The 18,932-nt window shown below is 35.4% G+C and overlaps 1 protein-coding gene and 1 long non-coding RNA gene across 3 annotated transcripts in view; one reads left to right on the forward strand and one right to left on the reverse strand.

Moving 5' to 3' along the window:
• ADAM9 (ADAM metallopeptidase domain 9) overlaps nt 1-18,932 on the reverse strand; it is a 109,436-nt gene that overhangs the window by 33,855 nt on the left and 56,649 nt on the right. For both annotated transcript variants that reach the window (XR_011166027.1, XM_069075853.1), the window contains exons 11-15: nt 18,161-18,294; nt 13,634-13,805; nt 8,377-8,469; nt 7,562-7,757; nt 920-1,025 (exon numbers count right to left, since the gene is read on the reverse strand). Coding sequence is in view for 1 of the 2 variants with exons in the window: in XM_069075853.1 (XP_068931954.1) it covers nt 920-1,025; nt 7,562-7,757; nt 8,377-8,469; nt 13,634-13,805; nt 18,161-18,294 (701 nt within the window). In the remaining variant the exon portion in view is untranslated. The remainder of the gene's footprint in view (nt 1-919; nt 1,026-7,561; nt 7,758-8,376; nt 8,470-13,633; nt 13,806-18,160; nt 18,295-18,932) is intronic.
• Nucleotides 16,918-18,272, forward strand: LOC138152106 (uncharacterized). Its single transcript, XR_011166028.1, has 3 exons — nt 16,918-17,132; nt 17,806-17,999; nt 18,135-18,272. It is a non-coding gene; the product is annotated as an uncharacterized lncRNA (long non-coding RNA).

The following is an 18,932-nucleotide window of genomic DNA, read 5'->3' on the forward strand; positions in this document are numbered from 1 at the left end:
AACCCCTTCATTTTACATGTGAGGAAACTAAAGCCTAGAAACAGTGACTTGTCCACAGTTGCGTGTGCAGTAAATATAAACCTGCACTGGGCTTTGAACATATTTCCTTCCAGGAGGGGTTCTTTCTACTGGACCACACTGCCTCCTTTCTACTACAAAGGGATAATACAAGGACTTCTTAGTTAAATCTTTAATCATTTCATATTCCAAAGGAGAAGTGAGAAGAAATTGAGTTTAATTTTGAATATCATGCTTTAGAAAAGTCAGCTGAGGTAAATAGTGAATGTATATTCTGGGAAGGAAAAAACTTACTTGGGAAACAATCTCCACCTTTAAATAGTTGTCAAGTAGAAGGATTAGACTTATTCTGCTAAGCCCCACCCAAAAAGAACCTGGAGTAATAGGTGAGTGGAAACCGCAGAGCCAAAGATTTAGATATGGAAAATCTAACAATCACAGTTATTTGAAAGTGCTGCCTCAGGACATTAGTGAGCACCCCATCATGGGAGGTCACTTAGGCTGAGGCTGGATGACTACTCATTAAGATGTTACTGAAGGGCATTGCTGTTCAGTTACTGGAGGAACGAGCTGGTCTATGAAGTCACTTCCACCTGAGAGTCTATGATACTCTATTCTCCGAGTGCAATATACCCTGTGAACATGATGTTTATTGTTACTTCAATCAATTCAACAAAAATTATAATAGACTTCTACTATAAGCAAGGACGGGTACACCAATTGTGTTTTAAAATTCTTTTAGGGTTGATAATGTAATCTGTAAATACAGTTATAGAAAGTTAAGACAGCGAGAAGACAGAGGAGTGGAATTTTAAAAGTACATTTTTAATAAGATTCTTCTAGCATATAATCTCAAGCTTTACGGTCTTCCATACTGTATCATTTCTTCACTTCTACTTACCCAGCAGAACATTTTCTATAACCATTGCCATGGTAACCACAGTTGCCAAATCTGTCACCTTTAGAGTTTACTTCAATAAAACAATCTTCTGGAGCAGCTTTTGCTTCTGAAATGCAAGGAAAAAAAGTGGTATTAAGCAAGAAATTAGTTTTCCCTGGAATCTCTCTAGTGCCTCAGTTCCCCATTTCCTAACTGCCTGCCAGATGTAGCCTACCTTGATAGCAAGGTTCAAACTCAACACCTCCTAAAGTGAATTCATTTTCCCAGAATATGACACTCCAGGAAAATAAATGCTCCTTGAAGAGAGGAATAGTCCAACTTTTATATTTACATACTAAGTGTTTAGCAGGATACCTAAACTTAAATAATGCTTATGGATTAAAAGAACAAAACAAAACAAAACAGAACCCTACATCTGATGATTGTACCACAGCACTCTTACTTTTTGAAATCCCTCTTATCTTTCATAGCCTGATTGAAAGTTCTTTCTCGGGGCAGCCAGGTAGCACAGCAAGGAAGAGCACCGGCCCCAGTGTCGGGATGACCTGGGGATCAAATCCGGGCTCAGACACTTAGCACCCACCCAGAAACACTTGGCCATGTAACCTTGAGCAAGTTACTTAACCCCAATTGCTTAGGGGAGGCCAGGTGGTTCAGCGAGTAAGAGCACCGGCCCCAGTGTTGGGATGACCTGGGGATCGAATCTGGGCTCAGATACTTAGCACCACAGCCAGAAATAACTGGCCGTGTAACCTTGAGCAAGTTATTTAGCTCTAATTGCTTTTAAAAAAAAAAAGTTCTTTCTCTCCCCAATGGTGGCTTTCTTGATTCCCTCTAGCTTAAAGTATCTATTACTCCTCAAAATTTTTAAAAGTATTTTGTCTATATGCCATTGTAGCTTGTATAATACCAAATTTGTGTATATGTTTGTTCTTCCTTATCAGACTGTCAGTTCCTTAAGTGTTGTTGTTCAGTCACATCCAAATCTTCGTAACTGCATTGGGGTTTTCCTGGAGTGGTTTATCACTTCCTTCTCCAGCTCATTTTAAAGATGAGGAGACTAAGGCAAACAGGGTTAAGTGACTTGCCTGCGTCACACATCTAATAAGGGTCTGATCCTGGATTTGAAATTCAGGAAGATGAGTCTTCCTGACTCTAGGCCCAGTGCTCTATCAATCCACTGAGCTACCTAGCTGTACCTCTGTAAGCACAGGGACTGTCATTTTTTATTTTTTATATTTGTAGAGATATTATCATGGTATCTTCCCTAAGAGACATTTAACAAATGTTTGTTGAACTGAATTAAACTAGCATGACTGTCTTCTACAAAAGTGCCTTATAAGCAGCCCCTTCCCTAAGGCCCCAAATTACACTTACTCTGTGTTTCTTTTATGCCTTTATAAACCACTTTGCACGATATTTATTTGAGCTATGTCTCATCTCTTCTATAAAATGTGTTCTTCATAAGGATAAGGCCTCCTAATTTAGTCTTCTGTTATTCCTCTAATGCCCAGCATAGGTTCTGCACAAAAAGTGGTGTTCAGAGAATAAATGTAGGAGTAAAGGAGCAAGGAAAACACTGAGGCTATAAAGATGGGTACCTGAAAAGATGGCTGTATCCCCAACAGAGATTGTCTAGAATAGCAGTGGATTTGGGAGGAAAGATGAGTGATTTTGGACATGATGTGTTTGAGATACATCTAATTTGAAATATTCCACAGATTATGTTGGATTGGAGTTCAGGAGACAGAGAGGCTGAGTATATAATGATGGGTGTGTCTGACTCTCTGTAACCCCATTTAGGATTTTCTTGGCAAAGACTGTAGTAGTTTGCCATTTCTTTCTCTGGCTCATTTTACAGATGAGAAAACTCAGGCAAACAGGGTTTGTTCAGGGTTACACAGCAAGTAAGTGTCTGAGGTCAGATGTGAACTCAGAAAGATGAGTCTTCCTAACTTCAGGACCAACACTCTATCTACTGCACCAGCTAGCTGCCCAGATATGGGAGTGACCTGCATAGATGATTACTGAACTCATGAGAGTCAAAGAGATTGTCAAGGGAAGAAGCATAGAGAAAAGAAGATCCGAAGATCCCAGAGATCCCTAGGGTATATCCAATTAGAGGGAAAAATATAAGTGATAGTCCAGCAAAGAAGTCTGAGGATTGTCTAGGGTGGAAGTCTAGGATGGAAGAGAAGTGAAAAGAAAAGGGTCGCAAAAACTCAGAGAAAAGTATGTAGGAGGAAAGGGGGATCAATAATGTCAAATACTACAGAGAAGTAAAGAAGAATGAGAACTGAGAGTTGACAGTTAAAGAAATCATTAGTAACTTTACTTGACTTATAAAGTCACAAGCCAGATTTATAAAGGGTTAAGAGAAAAGTGGAGGCAATGAGTGCATATACCTTTTTCTATAAGAGTGAATGTGAAAAGGAGGAGTGTTACAGGACCATTGTTTGATGAGATGGTAAGACTGAATGAGGTATTTATTTTGTTTTCTTTTTTAAGAATGGGGAAAACCTGGGAGTCTGTGGGCAGTAGGGAATAAGATATTAATTAGGGACAGATTTAAGATGATGGGAGAATGATTGTGGAGGCAATCTGCCAGAGAAACAGAAAGGATAAAGACTGAGGATACAAGTAAATGATTGGTGAGGGAGAAAGGCCATCAGAGAAAGGTAATTATCCTCTTTTAAGAAGAAAGAATAAGGGATCATATGTCAAAGGGTTTTGAGATGTAGAGAAAGGAAAGCTCAATGTATAATTAAAAGGCATTTATTAAGTGTTTACTAAGCACTTGGAATTCAAATAAAAAGGGCAAGAGGAAGATAACACAGATGGGGAGGAGTTGTTGGCTGGGAAAGGATGTTTTGATCCGGTAACATTTTTTAAAAAGGAAAAAAAGATGGTTGAATAGAATCACAGGACAACTGATTGAAACATCCTTTCCAGGAATGGCTGCACTGACAGAGCAAGAGGAGGAAAAGAGGAGTAATGTTCATGACCAGTAGAACATGAAGATGGCTGGCGTGCACTGTGAGGAATCCTGGGGCACCAGATAGAGGGAACTCTCATCAATGAAGAGTATATGGTTCCAGGCCAAGAGCTAGTTCCAGGTTAAAGGCTGAGGGAATAAGTTTCTTGATCTTAGCTGGAAAAGCGTAAAAAGGGATGGCCCATTTCAGCAAAGTCAGGCAGATTAAACTGCATTTACAAAAAGGTATTATTTAGACATGCCAAAACAGTGCCCAATCCCTATTTTTCTGTGTCATACTTTATTAACTGGTATCATGCCTTATTATTAACTGAGCTTCATATGTGTCAGCAACAAATTCTCTAGGAATATGTCTTCATAAAAGAGAAGTAAAAGCAGAAAGAGAATGGAAGAACCAAAAGTAAGAGCTTTGCTCTACTGACCAAAAAAAAAAAAAAGATCTCAGAGGTATGGAAAAGATGTACAATAGGGCTAATTAGGAGAATTCACTTTGTTGTGAATTTTATTTAGAAGGTTTCCAAGAAATAACTATTTTTGGTTTTAAAAAATTTATTGCATTTTTCTTTGTTTCATGGAGAAAAACCAAAAAAGTAACAAGAAAATCTTTCAGGTAGAACCTGAAACCTGACTTTCTTAAATAAATCAGCCACAACATGTAAGAGGTGAGACACTTTAAAAAAGAACAAAAATAAAAGATTTCATCAGGTAACATGATCAAAAGAGGAAGACCACTCACTCAAATGGTAAGAGAAGACAAGTAGACAGATAAAGTATTCCACTAGTACCCTTGGGATATCAGGAAAAATTGAAGAAGTCCTCTAGCATCCTGGATATATATACCCTTTGTGCAAAACTCTTCTAGGACATAGACAATCTGAGTTGCACAAGACCGGCAGGCCTGGATGGTTTGGAGTCTGCACAGTTAGAGGGAACATTCAATAATGAGTTCTGACAGTGCTTCCTTTAAGTCACAGGTAGGTTGCTAGGAAAACCTGAGGGTCACAATCTGAAGGTCTCTGACCCCATAAAATAGCCGGAATAGACTAATAAACCAGGATTAAGTTTAATAATATATTACATCAATCGGTGCTTAAATGTAGTATTTCTTTATAGCTTGCTTCAAATAGTCTATCTTATAATAAATGTAAACCTAGATAGTATTTAATTAATATGTACCCTTTTATTCTTAACATGTTGATGTTTACAGAAAAGGATTTTTATAGATCATAGAATCACAGCTCTAGAACTGGAAGGGTCCTCAGAGATTATCTTCCCAATACTCTCATCTGACAGATAAGAAAAATGAATCCCAGGAAGGTTAAATGATGTTATGTAGGATCACAAAGATAGTAAAGGTAAAAGGCAGGATCTGAACACAGGTTCTCTAATTCCAGGGTGAATGCACTTTCCACTGTAATACAATGCCCTCCAGTATGACTTCTTCAGACCTAATTTTTTTTGTTTTTGTTTTTTTAATTAAATTTTATGTCTATTTTTAGCTTACATCAAAATCCACAAGATTTTGAGTTACAAATTTTCTCCCTGTCTTTCCCCTACCCACCACCCCAAAACAGCGATCCCACTGTATACCCCCTCCCCCAATCTGCTCTCTCCTCTATCTTCTCGCATTCCCCCTCCGACTTTCCAATAGGGCATGATGGATCTCTACACCCCAGTGCCTGTATATCTTATTTCCCAGTTGCATGTAAAAAATAATAATTATTATATATATAATTATATTTATATATATAATATTTAATTATATTTTATATATATATATATTTTTTTAAACATTTGATATTAAAACTTTGAATTCCAGATTCCTTCCCTTCCTCCTTCATCACCCACTCTTACTGAGAAGATAGGCCAATTCAATATAGGTTGTACACAGGTAGCTATGCAAAACATTTCCATAGTGGATATATTGTGAAAGACTGACTATATTTTCCTCCATCCTATCTCGCCCCCCACTTGTTCTATTTTCTGCTTTGACCCTGTCCCTTTTCAAAAGTGTGTGCTTCTAACTTCCCTACCCCGCAACCTGCTCTCCCCTCCATCATCCCCCCCTCTCATCCCCTTCCCCCTACTCTCCTATAGGGTGAGATACCCTATTTAGTGTGTATGTCATGCCCTCCCTAAGCCAAATTCAATGAGAATAAGGTTGACCCATTCCCTTTTGCCTTCCTGTTCTTCCCCTCCATTGTAACAGTTTTTCCTTACCTCTTCTATATGAGATAATTTACCCCATTCTGTCTCTCCCCATCTCCTCTTATTATATTCCTCTCTCACCTCTCAATTTCACCTATTAAGTATCATCCCTTCCTATTCAATTGCTCACCTAATTTTTTTAAACTACCCATTCCATTCATTCTTCTGTGTTGAAAACCCTGGTGTTATCTCTGACTCTGGGGAATTATCTGTGACCAGAGATAGTCCAACCAAACGGCTCCCAACCAATGAGTACAGGATTCTTGGTGGGCCACAAGATTAAGAATACATATCCAAATCTATAAATAAGCAAAAATAGCTTTTGTAAAGTGAATAAATAATACCTCACATATATGTGTAACACTTATTTTCAGATTTATGTAGATGCTGCTGTAATAAAATATAAACTAATTTAAAATGATAGCAAATTCATAACAATCAATGGATACTAATAGTCATGTTGAGGTCTAAACAGACTCTAAAGAGACCTTCTCATACTTGAAAAAAATGGAAAGGACTAGTCTGTTATGACTCTATTATCCTAAAGGGCAACATTACCTGTCTAACAGTAGCTAAGCTACTTGCCATCTGCATAAAGTATATGAGAGGAACTAATTATTCTCTAGGTTTATGCCTTGCAATTTGGCATTTGGTAGAGACATGTGAATTCACTGCTATAGATAATTCCCAGGGAGGAAACACTTCTGGCAATGAAGAACAGAAATTGTTCTGCAACTTATAGTCTTAGATTGGGGTTTCTTAATGTTTTATGCACCATGGACCCCCCTGGCAGGAGACCTACGGACTCGTCAGAACTGTTTTTAAATGCTTAAAAACAAAATACATGGAATAACAAGGAAATAAATTATTATTAGATAAAGATGCAATTCTTTCCTCTATCCAAGTTCACAAGCCCCCTGAAACCTATGCATCAAAGCCAGGTTAAAACCTTTGGTCTTAGGTTAAGTGACTTTCCAAGGGTAACAAACACAGCCAGAGAGGGAACTTAAACCCAAGTCTTCCTGACCCCAAGGTTGGCTCTCTACCCTCGAAATCACAGTACCTCTCATGTCTTACAAATCCAACCTTTCTAAATAAAAGCAAACATTACAGTCTTACACTACATAAAATACCTTAGTAAAAGGACCACCACACTGGATGTTTAGTGAGCTCCAGAAGGGCAGTAAGCATCCTTTGGCTTAGGTGAACTGCTAACTAGTTACATATTCCCATAGAGTTTATCACTATGGAACCTTTGCAACTGAGCATTTGCTAACAACACTCCAACAGAGAAACCACATAAACATGAACAAATTAGTTATACATCTTCACACTACAAAATTTTAACAAAATTAAAATTAGAACTATTTTAGTTTGACAAATTAAACACATGTTTAAAAAAATCAAAGCACTCAAAATGTTTTCTAATTAAGTCTTACTTGAGCCAAAGATGACTTGACACTGAGCATCATAGAACTGGCACATGCCATTGTAACAATAAGCTTTATTGTTCTGGCACGGGTGTCCATTTTGAATATAAACATCTAGCTGACAGAACTGAGATGAGCCATTGCAATACTCCGGGAGATCACATTCATTGGTACTTTGCCGGCACACAGTGCCTCCTGGAAGGAACTGGAGAAACAAAATTCAAATCAAACAAGACTATTTGCTCAGTTTTAATAAATAAACCCAAGTTTGACACATCTTATGCAGTAACTCCACAAAAATCATTCCATCATGGCATAAGGGTGACCCTGGATATGCTGGGGGAAATATATACTCTAGGAAGATCTACTATGTTAGATTTTATATACTGTCCTGGTAAGCAGACTGAGTCTACTCTCCAAAGACCTGCCTAGTACAGTAGAGAAAAGTTATCATAACCAATTGCCCAGGAACTAAATGATAGATTATCCTATGATGGCAACTCATTAAATTAAAAAACTACATAAAACAGCCCTTCTATACTATGTGTTCCCTTTCATCTCTGCAGGAAAAGTGGCAGAAAAGAGGCCTCAAGGCAGATAGATTCAGTTTTTAGGTACTCAATGAATGTTTGTTGAATGACTGATCAAATATACCAAAGGCATTTGCTGTGTAGGATTTTCCTCAATGCCACAAACATATAACACATTAGAACCCAATAAAGTCATTTTTCCTAATCACTCAACAAAACAAGTACTTCTTTACTAGATATTTCAGAAGGCAAAGGACTGATATCTTTATTTTTCAACGAAGAAAGCTTTCTTACCCGACAATTTTTACAACAGTCACCATATGCACATTCTGCACCTGATTTAAGTTTACAAGTACTTGGCTCGCAGCAAGGGTCCAATTCACATTCCTGTAGATGATATAAATTGACTGTCAGTAAAAAGGTAGGATAACAGTGTCAACCCTGACTACTGATATCTATCTTAAAGAAAATAAATAAATATTTCACTGATATGCCATTTTTCATCCTCCTAACCTGACCAAATTAAATATTAAGACAGACACTATTTCCAACCATTTGGATTTAATTTATGTTCTACAGACATATGACACCATAAAATCACAAATGTGATACTAATATCTATAACTAGGGTATCACCAGCTTCACCACTGGTACTAAAAAATCTTCAAATTCCTCAAAAGTAACCCCAATTAGTAGCTAGTTCCTATTGTGTTTGGACTGCAGCTTCCCTGTATCCTCATCCTGTGACCCTTCTATATGCCTAACTTCTTAATGACTTCCTCCGTATTTCTCATTTTACTTCTGCCTTGTCTTTGGGAATGAGTTCTTATGCTCTGGGCCACCTTCCTCCTATCCCACATCTCTTCTCAGGTGTTATCTCACGTGGGAAAGATGTAGAAAACTCATTCATGGCTTAATACGTGGCTGCCCCTTCAAGTACATTTGCATCTTTAGCAGGTAGAAATGCCTTAATGTCCCCAATTTTTTCTTTTTGCATTTTATCTTAGAATGAATAGGAAGCAGCTAAAGCTTCTTGGCAAGGAGTAACATAGTCAGACCTGAGCTTTATGAGTCACTTTTGCAGCTTTACGGAAGATGGCTTAAAGAAGAAAGTGGCTGTTTTCAGAGATCAATTAAGAGACTAAGCAGGCTACCTTAGTTGACCCATACTTAAACCAACAAATCTCTGAAGTTTGACCAGTCAAACTTCATATCTTTGGTCAAGATATCCAAAGAAAAACTACAGGAAATGAAATTTTCTGTCCCCAAAAAGTCTTCTGGAGTAATAGTGGGAGATTATAATTTTCCCCTCTCAGAATTATATAAGTACAAGAAAAAAATTAAAAAGAAAGAAGTTAAAGAGGTGAATAAAATCTTAGATAAGCTAGATACGCTAGTTATCTGGAGAGAACTTGAATGAAAATAGAAAGGAATACAGCTTCTTCTCAGTGGTCCATAGTACTTTACAAAGACTGACCACATATCTGGGCATAAAATTTTAATAGTTAAATGTAGAAAAGTATTTATTAAATGCATACCTTTCAGATCACAAAGCAATAAAAATTATATTTAGTAAGGGACCATGGAAACAGAATAAGAACTAAATGGAGACTAAGCAACCTAATTTTAAAGAATGAGTGTGTTAAAAAACAACCAATGAAACAAATAATTACATCAAAGAGAATGACAATAATGAGACAACATATCAAAATCAATGGGATACAGCAAAAAACAGTAATCAGAGGAAAAATTACATCTCTAAATGCCTACATCAATAAATTAGAGAAAGAGAAGACCAATGACCTGGCTATGCAATTAAAAAAAAAAAACTAGAAAAAGAACAAACTAAAAATCCTCAACTAAACACTATTAGAAATCCTAAAAATTACAACTGGCATTAATAAAATTGAGTATAAGAAAACCATTGAATTAATAAATAAAACTAGGAGTTGGTTCTATGGAAAGTTAAAAAAAATAAATAAAATAACCTTGGGCTAATATGATTAAGAAAAGAGAGAAGAAAACCAGGTCACTGGTATTAAAAATGAAAAGGGTGAATAACAGTAATGAAGATGAAATCAAAGCAATGACAAAGAGTTATTTTGCTTAATTAAATACCAATAAATTTAACAATTTGGGAGAAATGGAACGTAAACTGCCTCAATTAACAGAAGAAGAAAAAGAATAACTAAATAAACCTGTTTTAGAAAAAGAAAAAAAACCTGAACAGGCTATAAATGAGCTTCTTAAGAAAAAACCATCAAGACCAGGAGAACACTGTACACAATTACAGACATATCATATCTGTTATGACTAACTCAGAAAGACTGGGCTCCTCTCAACAATGCAAGGCTATAAAATAGCTCTAAAAGACTCATGATGGAAAGGGCCGTCTACATTCAGAGAAAGAATTACAGAGTCTAAATCCAGGCTGAAGCAAACTACTTGCTCTCTCTCTTTGTTTTGTTTTGTTTCTTCTTTCTCATTGTTCATTCCATTGCTTACAATACTTCTTTACAACTTGACTAATGTTTAATGTGAAGGTATTTATAGAAGCTATTTTGGATTGCATGACAACATGGGGGGAGGGGAAGAAAATTTGGAACTCAAAAGTTTGTGGAACTGAATGTTGCAAACTAAAAGTAAATAAATAAATTTATTAAATTTTTAAAAAGAAAAAGAAAAGAAAAAAGCATCAGGAGCAGATAGATTTACCAGTGAATTCTACCAAACATTTAAAGACCAACTAATTTCTATATTAAGTAAATTATGTGGACTGAAAGGTAAAGAAGGGGTCCTACCAAACTCCTTTTATAAAACAAATATGGTACTGATACCTAAACCAGGAAGAGTAAAAACAGAGAAAGAAAACTACAGATCAATTTCATTAATGAATATAGATACAAAGTCCTAAATAAAATACTAGCTAGGAGATTACAATAATATATTACAAAGATTTTACACTGTGACCAAGCAGGATTTATACCAGAAATGCAGGATGGTTTTAGCATAAGGAAAACTATCAACACAATTATTTTATCAATAATGAAAGTTAAAAAAAACCTTTTTGATTATATCAACAGATGCAGAAAAGTTTTTAGAAAAGTCCAAGTGTAATTTCTCTTAAAAAAAATATTTGAAGGTACAAGTATAAAAGGATTTTTCCTTAAATTGATAAGAAGCATTTACCTAAAACTATCAGCAAGCATTATTTGTAATGACAAGCTAGAAGCCTTCCCAATAAAATCAGAAGTGAACAAGGATTCCCATTTTTACCAATATTATTCAATACTGTATTAGAAATCCTACCAATAACAAGAAAAAGAAATTGAAGGAGGAATCAGAATGGGTAATGAGATAATAAAACTATCTCTTTTTGCAAGTGATATGATATACTTGTAAAATCCTGAAGATTCAACTTAAAAGTTAGCTGAAATAATTATTAATATTAGCAAAGTAGTAGGATATAAAGTAAGCCCACATAAATCATCAGCATTTCTATGTATCATCAACAAAACTCTGCAAGAAAAGATAGTAAGAGATACCTCATTTAGAGAAACTCTAGTATAAAATACCTCAGAGTATACTAAAACAAACCCAGGAAGATATGAACAAAATTATCAAAAGCTTTTTATACAAATAAAATCAGATTTAAATAACTGGAGAAATATTAATAGTTCATGGGTAAACAGGGTCAATATAACAAAAATGACAATTTTACCCAAACAAAATTTATTCAACACCATCTCACTTAAATTACCAAAAAATTATTTTCCTAAGTTAGAAAAAATAACAAAATTTATTCAGAAAACAAAAGGTCAAGAATATCAAAGGAACTAATGAAAAAAAATATAAAGGAAGGAGGTTTAGCAGCTTCAGATCTGTATTATAATAGTAATTATCAAAATTACCAGGTACTGGCTAAGATATAGAAAGGTAGATCAGTGCAACAGAGTGACACACAATACATAGTAGCAAATGATTTTAAGAACCTTGTGTTTGACAAGTATAAAGACTTAAGTTTGGGGGATAAGAATTCAATATTTGGTAAAAGTTGTTGGGAAAGCAATCTGGCAGAAATTGAGCATAGACCAACGTTTACCATTTATGAAGATAAAGTAAAAGTGGCTACATGACCTAGATATAAAAGAAGTTATCGCAAGAAAATCAGAAGAACATAAAACATATTACCTATCAGACTTATGGATAGGTGAACAATTTATGAACAAGTGATAGAGAGCTTTGTGAGACAGAAAATGGGTCATTTTAATTACAGTAAGTGAAAAAGGTTTGATACAAATAAAACCAATGTATCCAAGATCAGAAGGAAAGCAGAAAATCGGAGAAAAATATTTATAGACAGTTTCTCAGATAAAGGTCTCATATCTCAAATATATAAAGAATTCTGAAATCTACACAGATATAAAACATTCCCCAACTGATAAGGGTCAAAGGATATTAACAGGCAGTTTGCCAGTGAAGAAATCAAAACAATTTATAGTCACATAAAAAGATGCTCTACATTATTATTAATAAATGAAAATTAAAACAATCTTGAGACACCATTTTATACCTACTAGATTGGCTAAAATGACAGACAGGGAAAAGTGACATATGTTGGAGGGGATGTGGAAAAAAACAGGGACACTAATTTACTATTGGTGGAATTGTGAATTAATCCAACTATTTTGGAGAGCAATTTGTAATCATGCCTGAAAAGTTATTCAATTGTCTATAAACTTTGACCCAGCAATACCACTGTTAGTTTTGTTTCCTAAGTTGATTGGGGGAAAAGGAGAAGAACCTATATGTTCAAATATATTTATAGCAGCTCTCTTTGTGGTAGCAAAGAACTGGAAATTGTGGGGATGTGTGTCAATTGCAGAACAGCTAAACATGTTGTGGTATATGATCATGATGGAATATTACCATGCTATAAGAAATGATGAGGTCACTGATTATAGAAAAACATGGAAAGATTTCCCTGAAATAATGAAGAGCAAAATGAGAAGAACCAAGAGAACGTTGTACCCAGTAACAGCAATAATGTTCTAAGAACGATTTTGAACAACTAAGTCATTTTGAAAATTATAAATACTTAAATAAACTACAAAGGGACCTATGAAGAAAGACTCTATCTGCCTCCAGAAAAAAACTGAAAAATAGAAGTATGTATAGTAAGGTTTTACAGACAGATACACACAGAGACACAGACACAGACACACACAGACATTTGTGTCTAAAGGTAGTCATCTCTAGGGCAGGGGGTAGGGGAAGAAAAAATTTTAAAAGCGCACAATAGAGAATAAAAGAAAATTTGCAAGGAAGTATAGAAAGCTGAGTAGCTTTAAAAGCGAAATGTAGTACTTAATATATAGTTTTTTAAAAAAAGTAAACAGTGTAAAATGTAAATTCATAGTTTTATAGAGAAGCCTCTTTTTATGTTATGCTCTGTTCATGACAATATTCTCTTTTTTTGTCTTTATGTATATAAGTTCAAAATGAATAATTAAAAAAGCAGAATTCAAAAATTGTAATAATAATTACTGACCTTTAGAGAACCACAGTCACATTCTTCCCCAATATCTATTATTTTATTACCACAGTAAGGGGCACTGTAAGCTTCATCAGGTTTTGGAATATTAAGTAGACAGGTTCCTCCTTTATTCAAAGTTAAATTCTCAAAGTCATCTGCACTGCAACTACTAAAGTTTCTGGAACCTCTAAAAGAAACATAAGAAGAAAAGTTTTTATGTTATTTTGTGTGAAAGTACAACTAAACCAAAAAAGCAAAAATAAAATTTTCATATTGCTCCATAAAACAGAACAAGTACTTATAAGAATTCACATTTACCTGGAAAAAATAAAACTTCTTAAAGTTAATACAGAAAGATGTTCTTCTCTAACAACATATACTACCATAATGATGATAGCTCACATTTATATAGTGCATTTGCAATTGATATCCTTTACTACATCATAATAAACAAAGATCACATTTATATAATGCTTTGAAGTTTACAAAGCATTTCACCCACAGCACAAAATAAACAGACACAGGATATATACACACACACTCACACACACAAGACATTAACTCAAGGAAATTGATATAATTTACCTACAGAATAGCTTTCAACTATAACCCTCCTCCAATAAGTCCTATAAGTATTTCCAGAAGGGAGAGCAGTGAAGCTATAGGTTATTGCTATAACTTTCTAATCTGAAATGGTCATTAGCTATGGCAACAAAAATACTGATTAATACCATAAGCTAGTTTGTAAAATCTTATGCAGGAGGAAGTAAGGGAATGATCTTGTAAGACAATAAGATACAATTAAAAAAAACAAGCTTGGGGGAAAAAAAAAACCCTGGCCATTTAAAGATAAAACTGGGAAAACAAGATCAGGAATCTGTGGCCTCTAGGCTACATGTGGCCCGCTAGGTCCTCAAGTGTGGCCCTTTGACTGAATCCAAGCTTTATAGAACCAAATCAAGGTCACATGACTGGTTCTGTGAAGTTTGGATTTGGTCAAAGGGCTGCACTTGAGGACCTAGAGGGCCACATGTGGCCTCAAGGCCGCAGGTTCCCCACCCATGGACTAAATCATTTTTAAAACAAAAACATTTTGCTCTGTTTTAATAAAAAAATTTCTAAAACAATTTCTAAAACATATCTTTTCTCCATCAATGGAGACATCACATTTGGCTTCTAAGAGCAGTTACCAATATACAGCATGAGAAAGTAGAACTGGCATTAAAAAACAAAAAACAAAGATAGGAAAAAAAAGTTAGGCTAGAACAAATATATACATAAGAGGTCCATGATGGAGAAGAAACAATTTTGAGGACACTGAGGATCAATTCTCATGGATAATTAATGCTTATGGGTGAAAAAAAAACAAAACCCACCACAGACATTATTGTGACCAAGAAGGTGATTAAGAAAGTATCATAAACTATTAACTCATGTGCCTACTTCTTATCTCCACAAAATCTTTAGGTAAATAATCTACATGAACACTGAGAGCATCCTTAATGAAGGTTTGAAAAAGGAAGAAGCAAGGCAGGCTTCCACAAGTGATATGTAGCATATACCACATCTCTAGAGTTAGATACAGGGAATATAAGAGTCTACTGTGCTTATTATTTATTAACTATTAAAAATATTCAATAGAGCAGAAAGCCAATCCTTCAATGAGATGTTTGTCATTCATGTGTGAAAAGTATACAATATTCCTTGAACAATATGACAGGAAAACTTTGTTCAAAAACTTGCTATCAAATGAAACATAAAACATGGAGAAGTTGCCAAAAGTCTTGAAGTCTGTTTAGCTTGGAATCCAAATCAAAGAGTTTCCCCTATAGAGGGTATGACCCTTCAGAATAACCCATACTGATTTGCAGATGACACTGTGCTGACTATATCAAGCCCTCCTAAATGAGACTGGTGAAATCACATGAGTTCAGCCTAAGTAAAAACCAAGTGACTGCAAAATGCCTATTGTCCAGATAATGACATATACTTAAGTGATCAATCCATAGAACTAGTTAATTAGCATATATATGTATGTATGTGTGTATATATATAAATATAAATAATACAGTCACTATAAATGTACAATGAACTAACCTTAAAACTGAAGAGGAGGAGACTGGGTTTCTTTGGGAAAATGTGCAATATTTTTAATTACCCCAAGTTTCTCAATGAACCAAAGGTCATGGAATATCACAGTCTCTGATTAATTAAAACTGTAGATAACCAAAAGGCATATGATAAATATAAGTTTGTGGTTGTTGTTCAGTCATTCAGACATGTCTGACTATGTGTGACCTCAAGGACCACATCTTAGCAAAGAGACTGGATAAGTTTACCATTTCCTTCTCTAGTGGCTTAAGGCAAAGACAGGTTAAGTGACTTGTCCAGGGTCACAAATCTACTAAGTGTCTAAGGCCAGATTTGAACCCAGGAAGATGTCTTCCTGACTCCAGATTCAGTGTTCTATGCACTGAGCCATTTAGCTGCCCCCAAAATATGAGTAATCTTCAATATATAACAGAGAAGAACTAAAAAGGAAGAATGTCACAAAGCAAAAATTAGAGTGATGTGACTGTAACAGGAGACGGACCAGAGAGATGTAGTGAGAATAAGGGAAAACTGAAGGATAGGACATGTATTCCATTAGTATCTACAAAATGTCAAGAAATCTGGGGGAGGATATTCATTGAATACCCTGTGGAGGACTTACAAGAAAGCCTGGATGAGAGTTGTACAGGATGCAATGTGATTGAGGCTTGCACTACTAAAGTAAATACAGACATCAAGGAGTTCACAGATCCATACCAAAGTATGGCAGAGTGGTCATGTTTTGACTTCTAACCCCACCCCTTTGATGGAAATGCCACCTCCATCATCTCATGCATAATCATCTCCCCCTAGAGTTTCATAGTTAGTACTAACCATGTTCACAGAAATCAAAGTAAAGCCCAGATCTTCATGTCAATTAGTCAGTCAATAAACATCTAAATGCCAGGCACTTTGCTAAGCACTGGAAATAGAAAGTAAGTAAAAAACAGAAGACTGTAAAAAACAGTCCCTGCCCTTTAGAAGCTCACAATCTAACGCTAAAGACAACAGACAAATAACTGCAAACAAAAAGTTATATGCAGGATAAATCGAAGATAATCAACAGAAGCAAGCTAATAGAACTGAGAATTCTTGTATCAGGAAATGTTTCCTGTAGAAGGTAGTATTTAAATGGGGACTTGAAGGAAAACAAGAAATACAGGTGAGGGAGGTGAAAAGGGACAGCATTCCAGGCACAGGAAGTCAATGAAAATATGTGGAGTGGAAAAATGGGAGTTATCTTGTTAGAAGACAAGGAGGCTGGTGTTATCACACATCAAAGTACATGGCAGCAGAGCCTAAGATGTAAGAAGACTGGCAAGGTGGTACAGAGGGGCACGTTATGACAGGCTTTGAACACCAGATGGAAGATTTTATATTTGATCCTGGAGATAAGAGGGAGTCATTGGAGTTTATTTAGTAGGTAGGTGATATGGTTGAACCTGCACTTTAGGAAATCACTTCCTTAATACGAAAAGGTTAATAATTGTAAAATTCTAATCTAATCATCTTATTTTTACAGATGAGGAAATCGAGGCACAAAGACTACATAACCTGGGCAAGGTCTCTATACATTATTTTCTGGCAAAAATCAAGGCCAAATCCAGGTTTCCAAATATCTATCCCCATACTCTACCACAACACTATATCTTTGATTATGAAACAAATACAGCTGAATGCCTCTGTTATCTTGTTTCAATTTTTGTTTGGTTTTCTCCAAACCCCACCAAGAAGGGAAGGGAGTAGTAGTATTTTGTTTCCCTAATCTCTGTCAGTAGTTTTCACAACAACAAACAACAGTTTTTTTAAAACAGTTTTTAAAGTGTGTTTATGGAAACACGTGGTCTGGGAGCACACTCTAAGTGTCGATAGGTGTTAGTCTCTGGCACAAATAGAAAGCTGCAGTATAGCAGTGGACTTGGACTTGGAAGACTTAGAAGTTCAAATTCTGCTTGTGATATAAACTAACTGTATAATCAGATAAAGTCATGTAAAACTATCTGAGCCTCATTTTACAAAATCTGGAAAAAAGTTATAGGATTTAGAGCTGGAAGTACCCTCAGACAATTATCCTGTCCAACCTCTTCATTTTACAGGTGTGGAAACTGAGACTCAAAGAGTGAATTAATCAAAACTACAAAGCAGAAAGCTGAAGAGTTGAGACTCAACGAGTCCCATGACTTCAATGATCAGGGTTTTCCATGTCGTGGTCTTTGTACGGCCTACAACACCACTGCTATGAGAAAAGGGCTTTTTTAAAGTCTTACAAGCATTAAAGCATTACATAAATGTGAGTTATTATTTAAGTTTTTAATATGCCTCCACTTTTATTTCAGAAATTAATAGTTTCTTTATATTTAATTTCTAAAATAACTCATTCATTCAAGTTTGAGTGTCATTTCTCTATTTTATTATCTATTCCAAGGCCAAGGAAGAAAACATTTGACTCACGATGCTCCTGAATTCATGATGCAGCTCTTTGCTCCACAACTGCAGTTTCTCCCATCATCATGGTTCATTCCCAAGTTATGTCCCAACTCATGAGCAACAATGGATGCAAAGGTCTCCACGCTAATTTGTCCAAACTATACAAAAGGAGGAAGGCGATTATGGAGGGCTATTTCTCAAAATAATTTGCTCAACGAAAAGAATTTCATTCAGTTTGAATAAGGTATTCTACTAAGGCAAAATATAAACCAACATTTACATGAATGTCTTTTGGGCTTGTATGTTCAAAATATCAGCAAAATATGGAAACGCGATGATTTTTAAATAGCAACTGATGGGGGATATTTTGGATAGCTTCTGAGAAACAAAATGATAGCCTGGGGTGATGATACTGTATACTTTTGCTTCATTTATTTTTTAAAAGTGATAGTTTAAAAGAATACCCAAGTAGTAGCAAATTTCATTCAGTCTTTGTTGGAAGGCAAAACAGCTAAGATAACCAAAAATCACCTACCCAGGGAAAATGGACATTTAATGAAATAAGAGACTTTAAAACATTTCTAATTAAAAGATCAGAGATGAACAAAAAAAATTTAATCTTCCAATACAAGACTCAAGAGAAGCATTAAAAGGTAAACAGGAAAGAAAAAACATAAGAGATTCAATAAGGTTAAACTGTTTATATTCCCTACATAGGAAGCTGATACTCACAACTCTTAAGAACTTTCTCACTCTTAGAGCAATTAGAAAGAGTATACATAGACAGAGGGTGCAG

Source organism: Petaurus breviceps, unplaced genomic scaffold, assembly GCF_028583685.1.
Source record: "Petaurus breviceps papuanus isolate PSGF00001 unplaced genomic scaffold, PetGlider_PUasm1.0 90919, whole genome shotgun sequence".
Lineage (NCBI taxonomy): Eukaryota > Metazoa > Chordata > Mammalia > Diprotodontia > Petauridae > Petaurus > Petaurus breviceps.